Raw genomic sequence first — 13,810 nt, 5'->3', positions numbered from 1 at the left:
CTTCCACGGAGTCGCAGACTTCGGCGGGGCTGCAGCAATGTCGGGCCTACAAAGGTCGTTGCTTTCCAGCGAAGATCACGGAGTCGGGTGCAGGCGTCGTCACCGGATTCAGCAGCAGCGCAGGTCCGAAATTGTTCAAAGTCGATTTCCTTGAATTCTCACCAGCTTTCCTTTCAAGGGTCCAGGGACTGGATAGGGCACCACTTGTCAGAGCAGGAGTCTCTCCAGAGACTCCAGGTGCTGGCAGAGAGAAGTCTTTGCTGTCCCTGAGACTTCAAACAACAGGAGGCAAGCTCTAAATCAAGCCCTTGGAGATTTCTTCACAAGATGGAAGGCACACAAAGTCCAGTTTTTGCCCTCTTACTCTGGCAGAAGCACCAACTGCAGAATAGCTCCACAAAGCACAGGCAGGGCCGCTCTTCTTCTTCTGCTCTTCAGCTCTTCTCCAGGCAGAGGTTCCTCTTGTTTCCAGAAGTGTTCTAAAGTCTGTGGTTTTGGGTTCCCTTCTTATACCTAATTTCTCCTTTGAAGTATGCCTACTTCAAAGTAAAGTCTCTTTGGAATGTGAAATCCTGCCTTGCCCAGGCCAGGCCCCAGACACTCACTAGGGGGTTGTAGACTGCATTGTGTGAGGACAGGCACAGCCCTTTCAGGTGTAAGTGACCACTCCTCCCCTCCCTCCTACCACAGATGGTTCATCAGGAAATGCAGACTACACCCCAGCTTGTGTCACTGTCTAGTGTGAGGTGCAACCAGACCAACTGTCAAACTGACCCAGACAGGGAATCCACAAACAGGCAGAGTCACAGAAATGGTATAAGCAAGAAAATGCTCACTTTCTAAAAGTGGCATTTTCAAACACACAATCTTAAAATCCACTTTACTAAAAGATGTATTTTTAAACTGTGAGCTCAGAGGCCCCAAACTCCACATGTCCATCCGCTCCCAATGGGAATCTACACTTTAATCAGATTTAAAGGTAGCCCCCATGTTAACCTATGAGAGGGACAGGCCTTGCAACAGTGAAAAACGAATTTAGCAATATTTCACTGTCAGGACATATAAAACACATTACTCTATGTCCTACCTTAACTATACACTGCACCCTGCCCTTGGGGCTACCTAGGGCCTACCTTAGGGGTGTCTGACATGTAAGAAAAGGAAAGGTTTAGGCCTGGCAAGTGGGTACACTTGCCAAGTCGAATTTACAGTTAAAACTGCACAAACATACACTGCAATGGCAGGTCTGAGACATGATTACAGAGCTACCTATGTGAGTGGCACAACCAGTGCTGCAGGCCCACTAGTAGCATTTGATTTACAGGCCCTGGCACCCCTAGTGCACTTTACTAGGGACTTACTAGTAAATCAAATATGCCAATCATGGATAAGCCAATTACATACACATTTTGTAAAGGAGCACTTGCACTTTAGCACTGGTTAGCAGCGGTAAAGTGCCCAGAGCAACAATAACAGCAAAATCAGAGTCCAGCACACATCAACAACCTGGGGAACAGAGGCAAAAAGTAAAGGGAGACCACGCCAAGGATGAAAAAGTCTAACATTTACATTGAGTTTCTCAAGCATAAATATACCCAATATTAGTCAGATGAGTTACCAAAGCGACTTCCAAAATTCTATTTTAAAAAATATAATAAATTCATCCCAATCAGGCTAGGAAGAGTAGAAACTGGCAAGTAGTCCTATGGTGTCATATCAGAGGCTTAGAATGGCTAGCACAAACAAACTGTCAGTTTAGAATTTAGTCCATGGACACGTGTTACCTATTGAGCAGTAAAAATACTCGATTTCCACACACTATTGTTCAGGACCTGATTTTAGATGTCTGTTCAATCATACAATATTTTACACTCAATACGTCTTCAATTTTACCCTTTCTTCTTACACATACATTGGCTCATCTCTCTTGTTAGTGAACCTCACGTTCATACTATTACATTCTTAACACCTACAACGCAATCATCAACATTTAGGATCCATTTTATTTCTGAAACTTCCAAGTTCTCTGCTTGTGCCTGAATCGGCAAGGAAGACTGTCAAAGAGGCTGTCCCAGAAGTACTGTACAGACATTTTCAGACTTCTGTCATCGGGTGCCATCTTGTGTACTGTTGTCTTACCCCTATTGCCAGCCTTGCCTAACACCGATCTAACGTTCGCTTGTACTGAGCTCTTTTTATACATAAACCCGGCGATACTCTCCAGTCATAATCTTGCTGCTCTTCCTTGTCTAGTAGAGGACTTCGTTAACTATTTGACTGTTTTTAGGTCGAGCGTAGCGTTTGACGTGTTGTATACTTTTTAAGTATACTTATACTGTGGTTCCATCAATTTCATGTGTTGGTTCCACTGTCATTGAGAAATCCTTGCTTGCTAGTGGTCAGTTCTGCCTCTTTGTCCTGCCTTTTTCTCTTTGGGAGCACCACAAACTACTGTATAGTTAAGCTATGTCCTGTTTATCTCTTCCGAAGGGAACCTTATCTTTCAGTATTAGTTGTTAGCAGCTCTTCCTCTCTCAGAGGCTCCGCACTCCCCTGTGCCTCCGGCAGGTTTCAGTTTCGTTTCCTCTCCTGTCGCCGCTTTCTTCCACCTTAGAAACCGTGGGAGGAAAATAAGCACAGTGGGCCGGTTGGTGCTCGTCAAGGCCGGAAGGGAAAACATCGCTCTTGGGCACTCAGTCCAGCCACGCCCCAGTAGACCGCATAGACGCCGGGGTCTTGCGTACTACCATGTCCGCCCAGCAAGATTTTGCTGGTGTCTGGTGGCGCGCTGAAGGTGGGAGAGCTGGGCTGCCTGCTGCAGTTGGACTCACGGGCACTGACCGGAGTGCTGGAGCTGGGGCAGCAGCGGGGCCAGGTGCTGGTGGTCACCCGCAAACAGCCTCAGCTCTCTGGCCCTCGTCTCCTGGAGGGCCCAGGAAAGCAGCAGGCACCCGCTAGGGAGCAAGTGGCACTAGCACTGAGTGCCGTCCGGCTCTGCCGGGAGTGGCCCGGAAGTTGTGATGGAGGGTGCAGAAACCTTCATGTCTGCAGGTTTTTTGTCTTCGGCAACTGCAGGAACAATGTGAGCAGGTAAAAATACCACAGTTGGGGATATACTTAAGGAAAGTGGCGCTGCAACACCTGGGTTGCTGTGGTGTATGTGGTAAGGGTGGATGGACCAAGGGGAGAGCAAGTGGCTAATACGTAAATGATCCTCTAGGGGAATATGCATGGTCACATATCACATTGGTACTAAGCTTTGAATGGGAATAATGCTTTTGGAGTGACCGTCATGCAGATATTAAAGGCAGGTAAGGAGCACTTGATTGTCCAGTTAAATAATTTGTTATACATAGGTAATAAAAACCTTTGCTTACAATAAAAAGTATAAAGGAGAAGGAAAAAGAGATATGGCAGAACATACTGCATCACAATGTTAATAATTGAAAGGATGGGTTAAAATACACTTTCAGAAGTGGGGACAGGGTTTGGGGAGATTGCACAGCCTTTGAGTTTCTGATCTCCTCTTACAAAAAGTTTGGTAGGGTGACTGTTCAAATTAATATCCTTAGGGTTAAACCCAGCTATCACCGCCTTGTCTGCATGATCTAATACTCCACTGAATAAACAGCACTCTTTAAAAACCCTCCTTTCATTTAGGAGATTAGGATAAATGTAGGTGTGGCATAGCCTGCAGATGTGTGGATCCTCATATCTCGGCCAGGGCAAGCTATGCAGTAATGCAGGAAGGTGGCCGAAGTGGGGACCTCATTAATTTTTTCTTTAAGTGCAGGGTCCATCCAGCCTCTAAATAAGCTTGAGGGAACAGAAATTTATAACCATTCAAAATCATCCATCCATGTGTTCTGCTTGATAGAGCCACCTAGTCGCCAACTGCTGAATGCTTATTCACTACGTGATTTATGGATTTTTTAAAAAATCCACAGGAGGGTGGAAGGTCCCATAAAGTTCGTACATCCGAAGCGTCAATAGCAGTCTAGATATGAACACACAGGGGCATTCTGGCTTTCTGGGATTTCACATCAAGGAGCCATGTTTAAGTGATTGGTACGTGAATACCAAATTTTCTGCCATGTTTTAATATAGGCCACCCTGTTTGCGATTTTTTGATTTACCAATTCAAACTCTAATCTGACATTTGGGGAAGCTGGAATAGGAACTTATATGTTTTTGAGACAAATGACTCCAGGACCGCTGCATCCCTGCCTTGTAGGGCTTCGCTTCCACAAGTTAGGGTCTTTTGCAGCAAGAACCATCAGTATTGGTGCAAAGGGTAAACCTCCCAGTGATCTCATTGGCGTTCGGAAATCCAAAATAAGGACAGTGCTCTTCCATTGAAGCTCCTGCTTGTGTGGCAAAAAGGAGCCTTTGTCTTCAAATAAGATACCAAGGTATTTGGAGTCCTTCACACATTCCATCTGCTGACCCTGTAGCGACTCCCTTATCCTTTTCTGTATTCTGTTTTCAATGGCCATGACTTTAGTTTTTTTTTTATTTGGGTTAATCATACAGTTTATTGGTGTTGAGATGTGAAGCCCCTTTAGTTTAGCTGTATGAGAGTTTACCTCATCCAAAGCGGAGGATATGTCATCCAAGAATAGATTAAATAGGTATGGAGCCAGTACACACCCTGGCAATAGGCCCTGATTAGTATATATTTTCCTTGATAGTGAAGTGTCATCACCAATGTTTATTCCTGCTCTTGTGTCGGTGTAGAGCATTTATATTGCTTTTAAAAGGCAGGGAGGAATCCTCCAAATAGATAGTTTATTCCACAGTAGATTTCGTTGTGTACAATCAAATGCAGACTTAAAATCCACAAAACAAAGGTAGATCGGATGTTTATTTTTTAGGGTCGAGCGTGCAAAGCGATATGTCCCTGGTGTAATCTCTCTGTAGGCTTTTAACCACGTCCATGTCACGCCCATCAGTTTGGTTGGTTTGCGGGCTTGCCTTTTAAAATTCACTTGATTTCATTAGCTTGATTTCTATAGTTATATGCAGGGCCACTGGAATTATACGGCAGAAAAAAAGCACAAAAGTATGATGCAGGGTTAACCAATTTATATGGCAAAAAAGGCCCGTTATAAATTTACAATGCCAATAGCTCAAACTCAAAAAAAAAGCGAGACCTATTGCATTGCAAATTCTTGTTAAGTCATGTCTGCCACAGAAGTGGTTGCTCTATACTTTTAAACTCATGCTTGCAATAACATATTGTCTAATGTCTCTCCTGCGCCTCTTTCCAGTGTTTGAAGTGACCTTTAATTGTGGATCAAGCTGCAGATGATGAAAGCGTTATACTCAAAATCTCCTTGCAGCAGGAAAACCCCAGATAGAATCACAGCGGTCTGTGCTATGCTTGTGATGCGAGATTTGACAGCCGGGAAGTCAAGGGGAAAGATGAGTGGGGCAGACAAACAAAGATTACCAGATAGAGTTGGGGACGGAGAGTGTGAGTGTGTGAGAATGAGTTACCTACGCAAACTGTTACTTTCCATCCTGGATGCGGTGTTTACAGTGTCGCCAAAAAGACAATATCGAGGCATTGTGATGCCCACTACTCCTGCCACCACAGGACCTGAAAACAAAGAAAGAAAGCTGTTGAGACAGAAAATATTTTGTGATTGGAACAGAAGTATTCCAAATTTAATGGCACTACATGAAGTTTCAAAGGATGTGATGTTTCAGTAATATGCAAGAAAGTTCACATGAGACTGCTAGAATGCATGACTGGGCGCCCGCCGGCCCAGCGGAAATGTTTAAATGGCCGCCGCGGTCTTTTGACCGCGGTGCGGTCATTTCACGGCGGTACCTTGGCGTCCGCCAAGGTTAAAATCACCCCCCTTATGTTTTTCGTCTTAAATTCAAGTGTATTGTGATTTGATGTAGTTTTTAGAGAATTGATTATTTGGAGGAATCTAGGGCATTCATTAACATTGGTCAGGTTGCAAATTACGAGCTGACATTCTGCTATCTGATTAGCATTTTGTGTTGTGCCTGAGGTGTTAATCAGGCACAACACATCATTTTTCATCCCAGGCATCTTGTCCAAGATATGCCTTTTACGGCCCTGCACCTTCTCAAATAATAGCTAAATGCAGTTAGGAAAGTCCGTTATTCTTGAAAATGACTTGTTAATTTTTAAACTATTTGTGAAGTGCACTCGTTGTCCATTTTGTAAAAAAAATTCTGCACATTTCTCAATTTACAATTAGCACCTAGATTTGTAACTGTTTTTTGTTAGTTATGTGCTATTAAATTTTCCTTTTATGAGCTTTTCTGTCACAGTGTGATAAATTACGGACAGCAATAACATAGTTTAAGTGCGAATTTTCAGTAGCACAGCTATTGAATTTCCCCTTTATGAGCTTTTCTGTCACAGTGTGATAAATTACGGACAGCAATAACATAGGTTAAGTGCGAATTTTCAGTAGTGATGATGCAGAAAAATAAGGACTAGCAAATATTCATATATCAAATAAACAAAATCGTATAAGGTAGTGTGATTTTAGCAAAGAAAAATAACGTACATGGGAAATTGTGCCCACGGGGTAGTTCGCCATTATTATAAACAAGCTTAATTAATCATGAAGAATCAACAAATGTAGTAATCCGTCATAATTGCAAATGTATTCTATGATTTCTTGTTGAAACTGTTTTATGCTTAGCTTAAATTTATCAGAGGCTTTGGTCTAGTTGCATGGTCTCAAATTTAACTGCGTGGTTTTCACTTGTATCAACAAAGACATATTATTTTACTTTAAAGGTTGTATTTTTCCAGTAGAAATTACTAATACACTTATCTCAAGGTTTCGTGCTAGCCTAGCTTCATCCCCTTTGAAGCAAGGTCAGTTTCTGCAGGTGCAGACAATAAAGACACTGTGATAAAATTAATTGGCAAACTTTGTTGCAACTTGTGTTCCAAGGCTCCAAGGACACCTTATGCATAAATGAGTACTAGGAGAAAGACACTATTCATTGGTCATAAGGAAGCCACCCTATGAACCCTCCAATGGAAGACCCTGAAGAATTTAGAATGTTTCTTACTTAAACCCACTGGACAAAGAGAAGTCAGCCATTTTCTACGATGCCATTTTGAAGCCCGATTCAAGACGCCATTTTGGAACGAACCCTCTGATGCCTTTTCTCTGTCACAGAGAAAGAGACTTTAAGACTTCTCACCCTAGAGACTTTAACTTTAATTTTGCCCTGTCTTGCCCATGCAGTAACTTTTGCCCCATTCTCCTTGCTGCCGCAAGAAAACTTGCCTTAACTCTGCCACCTTTAAAATCTGCCCCATGCTGATCGAACCGGTACCTGAAGGACGAAGACTTTTCCTTGAATGCTGATTGTATTTGGTAAATATGAAAGGATAATTGTATTATGCATTGTGTTTTCCTTCCTAGGTACCAACTGCTTATTTTGATAGGGCCCAAGCTAGAAGTTTTCTAAACTTGTGTTGACTAAATTTGTTTTCAATGAAGCCCCACATGCCAATGCTAATTAGAGGTTAGTTGAGGTATTCACTTGATTGCACCATGCTAAATTGGAATCTTGTTATGCTGACCGATGTATGCAATTAGTGAAATTCAGTTACTTACATTAGTGATTTGTATTGCTATAACCGAGTGCATTATAATCCAAATTTTGCATAGATTGCATTTCTTCTGCCGCTATAGACAGCTAGTAATGTTCTTATACGTATATCATTTGATTTTGAGACTCATCCATATTGTGCTAGCTTTGTTAATATAGGGAAATAAATTCATTAACTTTTAATAAACTGGTGTGGTTATTCATGGCTGAAAGGTCATGGTGTATCAAAATATTGATTGTTATTGATTGCTAATGTGTTGTTTGACCTATTAATAGAGCATTGGGTATTGATTATAATGGTTATTGATTATTGATTTGAGTGATCCGACTATTCTTGGATGAGGAGAACCCAACTCGGTTAAAAGGTTCACCGACCTCCGGCGTGTCCAAGTATAAGTAATTTATAAAGACTGGATGCGCTATCAGTAGATGGTAGCAGATATTGATGGTTTCGCCCTTTGGGAACCCATCCGAACAATAGACGGACTCAAGTTAGAATTTTCTTTGATAAAACAAGATGGAGAGATGATGATGCCCTAAATCCCCAATGACTTTCCCGGAATCTCGGAGCTTGCGAATGAAGGAAATGGAGGTGTGAGAATATTTCGGCGTTTCTAGTGACGGTATGAGTGAAGTTAGGGTTTCGCGCTTGCACAGCTTATGCCGCAGATGAATTGTGAAGTTTGTGAGGATTTTAGGGTGTTACGAACTCCAATCAAAAATTTTAGAGGAGTGATACTCCAAAGTGTGAGAGTAGGGAAGTCATCGAACTTCACATGTGTGTAGCGCTTTGTGCAGGAAAAATTGTCCACGTGGTTGTTGATGTTGAGACTGGCCCTGCGAGGCAAAGAGACTCCGGAGTATGTTGAAAAGTGTATGAGACACTTGATTGATGTTGTAATCTGTTCGGTTTAATAGGTTGATCGGGCGTGGTCGACAAGTCAGTATGAATATTGAGGAATGACAGAAAATTTTCGACTTTGAGATTTGACGAATTCTAAGGCGCGCTAGAATAGTTCATTGATCAGTTGAGAGTAAAATTTGCGGGTCAAGTTTTGCTTGCGAAAGTGGGAAACCGAGAAAGATGGAATAACTGCCGAGGCTAGTGAAAAATCCCTAAGGTTTCTGAAGTGATTGTATTACCCTTCCTGTAGTAAACCGACAGATTTGTTTTCTTCTTTTTGGTTAGTGCTCGCGATATATTGCAGAAATTAGTTTTGAGTGAAGCTGAATGAAGGAGGACAAGCCGCAAGACTTTGTCAGCCGCAGTGTGTGGGTGGGATGTCACTAGGAGCCGCGCTGGGATAGGTTGGTTGGTGAGACGGGTCGCGCACGGATTGGACACAGTCCGTGAAGCGCAATTGGTGGAGAAAGGCAAGCGAAGAGTATTCCGGGAATTAAAGTCACTTATTGATTACATTTTTTGAAAATAAAAGACGGAAAGATGAAATTTTTCAAAGCATTTAAGAGTGCCTTGAGGGGAGATGTATATATTAAAGCAAATGTAGGAGAAGAAACACCGCCTGAGGGCACACCAGCTTATATCGTGATTGAAGAAAAGGGTGCCGCACCATGTCTATGGTTAAAGCAATGGTGTAAATTAACAGAAAAGCATGGAAGTGTAGCGTTCCCTATCCATGGGTCGTTTAATTTAAGAGTTATGGAGAATCTAAGATTCGCACTATACGACATGAAAATACCTCCAAGACCAGCACAGTTTGAAGCATTAGCAATTTGGGAACCAATGGCTGGAAGGCAACAACAAAAGAAATTTGAGACAAGAGTGAGAAAAGTAGAAAAGACACTAGCGGATGCTAGATGGGATAGTACTCAAAAGGTTTGGAGATCAGACGTACTGCAGGGAATTACATTTTTTCCAGCAATTACTGACGAAGCAGAGATGGAAGGAAGGAAAGCTACCTATAAAACAAACAGGAGTCAGTCCAGAGATAGGGAAAACAACAGAAGTTCGAAAAGGTCAGACGAGTCAGACGATGAGGAGTTCAATATGCAATTGCTAAATGACCGCCCGCCACCATATGTGGAAAGCGAAAATGGCCCAAGCACTAGTACTGCCCCTCCCGAACCAATACAGGGTACTGTAACACCGAATTTGAGAATATCGCAGAGGCAAAGTAGTCCAGACATGCCTTTTACACCACAAATACCACAAGTTCAGAGAATATATCCTGACGTGCCTAAATTGAAATCTGTCAATGATTATCAGCCACAGGTTCAGAGGCGCTGTTGTGATGAGTATAATCTGGAAATGACTTCTAGTTTAATGGCACAGGGAGGACAGAATTATCAAAGACCGACATTGATTCAAGCCGAATCAACACAAATTTTGATGCCTCAAAAGCAGATGCAAGAAGTGCCGAAGTACACTCAAATAGCAGAAAACCAGTTAGACATGCCAGCAACGATGAACCATATTGTGGGAATTAACATGCCACAGAATTCGGGGAACAGACAGAATCCGGATGCGATATCTCTGCCTATCACTGTAGGCCCGCCAGTGCCATTGTATATACAGGCAAAGCCGAATGTATGCTACCAAGGGGTAATGACACAAAATGAGACAGGGAGGAGATGCATAGAAAATATTCCAGAAACAACTCCGGTAGGAACACTGCCAAATAGGTCTGGGTCTTTGTTGGAATTTATTCCAATTCCAATTTGTGCCCCGTCAACTGTGGTAAGGTCAAGTCCACCACTAATAGTACCGCTAACTTCAAAAACAGAAATGTTACAGAAACCATCAGTAGCGGTAGATGTAAGTGCTACATTGATGGGACTGAACGCGCAACAGTTAACACAATGGTTGAACAGCCTGAACTCTCCACAGAGTACGCCCAGCGGGAAAGGAGAAGAATATTTGAATAAAATGAGATTGGGCATGGAAGCAGACGAACTAGTAGAGGGAACGATGGGTCTGAACAGGTTAGAATCATACACAGAAGAAGAGCTGAGATACATGTGCCCTAGAATTACAAGACAAGTAAGTAGCATACATAAGAAGTTACAAGAAATTGCAGACAGAAACAAGGTCGACATAGGTAAGACCAAACACTTGAGCAGAAGTTACAGGTTAGACTTTGAGACAAAAGATTTTGAACACATGAGATCTGCAGGAATGAAAACACACCTTAAAGAGATACTGCAAAGCGCGCATGTTTGGAGATGTCTAGATAAGTGGGAGAGCAGGTGGGTTAAGAAAAAGGACAAGAAGAAAGAAAGTACCCCAGACCGGAATGAGAAAGTACAACAGAATGATGATCTGATAACCATGTTACCAATGAGAGAAACGGCAGGGGGAAAACTTGTCCATGTACCATGGCACAGGTGCGATATTCAATCCTTTACGGATGATTTCCCTAAATTAAGAGAGAAACCGATCGAATGGTATCAACAAACAGATAGATTTGTGAAACTCGCAAAATGTCTTTGGGAAGACCTGAATACTTTATTCGAAATTGTGGTTCCGGCAGATTTGTGGGAAGATTGTAAAAGGGCTGTGGGTTGGCCAACAAGTGAACCAGAAAGAGATAGAGACACAGGTGCACCATCGCCTACGGTAATGAGTTTATACCATAAGGTGATTGAGCATTTGAAAACAAAGGTTGCGTCGAAAAATGTAGATTGGCAGAGAATTGACAGAACAGCACAAGAAGTTAAAGAATCGATACATGCATACTATGAGAGATTGTTGAAAGCGTTTAAAAATTACAGTGGTACGGAAACGATTGAGGCGAAGGACATGCTCCATTTTGTGTTCAGATTTGTGGAAGGGTTGAGACCCGAAATGAGTCAGATGATTAAAATGCATTTGATTTGTTGGCAGTCAAAATTGATCGATGAAGTGTTGAACTATGCAAAATACTGCAGTGATGAGATTGAGACAAAAAAGAAAAGGTTGAAAGACAAAGTGATGGTGTTGCAGATTAGAGCAGCTCAGACGGGTTTGCAAGGTTTGCAAGGTTTCCAACAACAGTTGCCGCAGCAGCAACAGCAGGGAAATGCTATGTTTCAGCCACAGATGAGAGGCAGAGGCCGAGGAGGTTTTGTGAATAATGGTCCTGATTTGAATACTGTTGTGATTCCAAATGGTATACAGGCAATGAAGAAGGTGATGCCATGTCACACGTGCGGAATCGTCGGGCATTGGAAACGGGAGTGCCCAATGTTGGGGCAGGAAGGTGTAGGTCAGCAAAACAATGATGTCAATACATTTCAGAATACGAGAGGACCGAAATTGAGAGGTCCAAATCCAAATTTCCAAAATAATGTAAATCAGATGCAGGGTCTACAACCTATACAACCACAGCAGGTGCAAATGCCCCGTGTACAAATGGTACAATCGCAGCCAATGCAACAGCAGTTTCCCATGGTACCTAATCAGCAAATACAAATACCCTTAGCACCAATGAATCAGCAACAAGTAATGCTTCCTCAACAGGTTCCAGGCCAAGGAATGAATCAAAATGACACAGTACACCAATTCCCGTTACGCAGTGAGAATGGAATAAACGATGTATGGGAGAGTGAAAGTTCAGATGAGGAGGGAAATTGTATGCTTGCAGCATCTTTAGAAGTTGATCAAAAGGGACCGTATGTGGAAGGAAGAGTTATGGGTCACAGCATTTCATTCTTGGTTGACACAGGAGCTACACGCTCTACAGTCAGAAGTATCGAAGTACCAAATTTGCCACTTTCAGGGAGAACAGTTCAAGTAGTGGGAGTAGCAAATAGGTATCTGACAAACCCAATCACAGATCCAGTGCAAGTCAGAATTGGTAACTATCAAGGGTCACATAAATTTGTGGTGTGTGACTCGAGTCCGATATCCCTATTAGGGAGAGATTTATTGTGCAAATTGGAATGCTCAATTATGTGCTCAAATGATGGAATTAAAATTCAGACAAACAGAGATGAGGAAGAAGAGGACAGTTTAGGAGGGGACGGAGTGGATTCTGTCGATGAAGAATATCCCCTGATTACTCTTTATCCAATGCTCACTGAAGCAGATATTCCTGCTGAGTTACAGGAAACAGTTGGAAAGGAAGTATGGGATATGACAGGGAAAGAGGTAGGATTGGTCAAAGGAGCAGAACCAGTGAAAGTGACTGTAAAACCCAATGTAAATTTTCCTCAGACTCCGCAATACCATATGTCACAAGACACTCTCATGAAAGTCGCCCAACTCATTGACGAGTTTGTAAAACAGGGAGTACTGAGAGAAGTACTAAGTAGTCCATGTAATTTACCAATCATGGGACTAATAAAACTGAGTGGAAATGTCCGGATTGTTCAAGATTTGAGAAAAATAAATGACATAATAGTCAAATGTTGTCCCGTAGTACCAAATCCAGCTGTGATAATGTTTCAAATTCCCTGTGATGCAGAATGGTTCTCAGTCATCGACTTGTCACAAGCATTCTTTTCTGTGCCTCTTCATGAGGACAGCCAATTTCTCTTTTGTTTCAAATTCCTGGACAGAGTCTACAGTTGGTGTCGAATTCCTCAAGGGTTTTCAGAGTCACCATCAATTTTCAATCAGATTCTAAAGAAAGATCTGGAGTCATTGGAATTGCCATTTGAATCAACCTTAGTACAGTATATTGCCGATTTACTGATCGCATCCAAGACAGAGAATGACTGTACGGTTGACACTATTGCCCTATTGAACCATTTGGGAAGGAATGGACACAAAGTGTCTCCTTCAAAATTACAGTTCTGCCAGAAGAAAGTGAAATATTTGGGTCACCAAATAGAGAAAGGGTCGAGAAGAATCATGAAAGAAAGAATAACAAGTGTACTTCAAATGAGTCCACCCAAAACTAGGAGTTTTGGGGAATGGTGAGCTACTGCCGCCAATGGATTCCCAATTTCTCGGCTCTAGCCAAACCTTTATTGAAACTGACCCAGAAAGATGCGCCGGATGAAATAGTGCTGAAAAGAGATGAAATGGATGCTTTTATTGAATTAAAGGAATGCATGTGCAGAGCTCCAGCTTTAGGTATGCCTGATTACACAAAGCCGTTCACATTGTTTTGTCATGAACGTGATGCGTGTTCCTTGTCTGTCTTGACTCAAGCCCATGGTGGCATAAACAGACCAGTAGCATATTTTTCAGCTACTTTGGATCCAGTTGCAGCAGCCCTACCGGGATGCTTGTGTGCTGTAGCAG

At 42.4% G+C, this 13,810-nt stretch overlaps 1 protein-coding gene across 1 annotated transcript in view; it reads right to left on the bottom strand.

Annotated features, from left to right (window-relative positions):
• Positions 1-5,495: 5,495 nt before the first annotated feature.
• The window catches only part of LOC138301697 (guanylate cyclase 2G-like), a 378,147-nt gene continuing 369,832 nt past the window's right edge, over positions 5,496-13,810 (bottom strand). Inside the window, exon 21 of the mRNA XM_069242214.1 lies at positions 5,496-5,602. Coding sequence (XP_069098315.1) covers positions 5,496-5,602 — 107 coding nt within the window. The remainder of the gene's footprint in view (positions 5,603-13,810) is intronic.

The sequence above is a fragment of the Pleurodeles waltl genome, chromosome 6 (assembly GCF_031143425.1).
Source record: "Pleurodeles waltl isolate 20211129_DDA chromosome 6, aPleWal1.hap1.20221129, whole genome shotgun sequence".
Taxonomy (NCBI): Eukaryota; Metazoa; Chordata; class Amphibia; order Caudata; family Salamandridae; genus Pleurodeles; species Pleurodeles waltl.
Note: the sequence above shows the minus strand (reverse complement) of the source record. Positions and strands in the feature narration are given on the sequence as shown.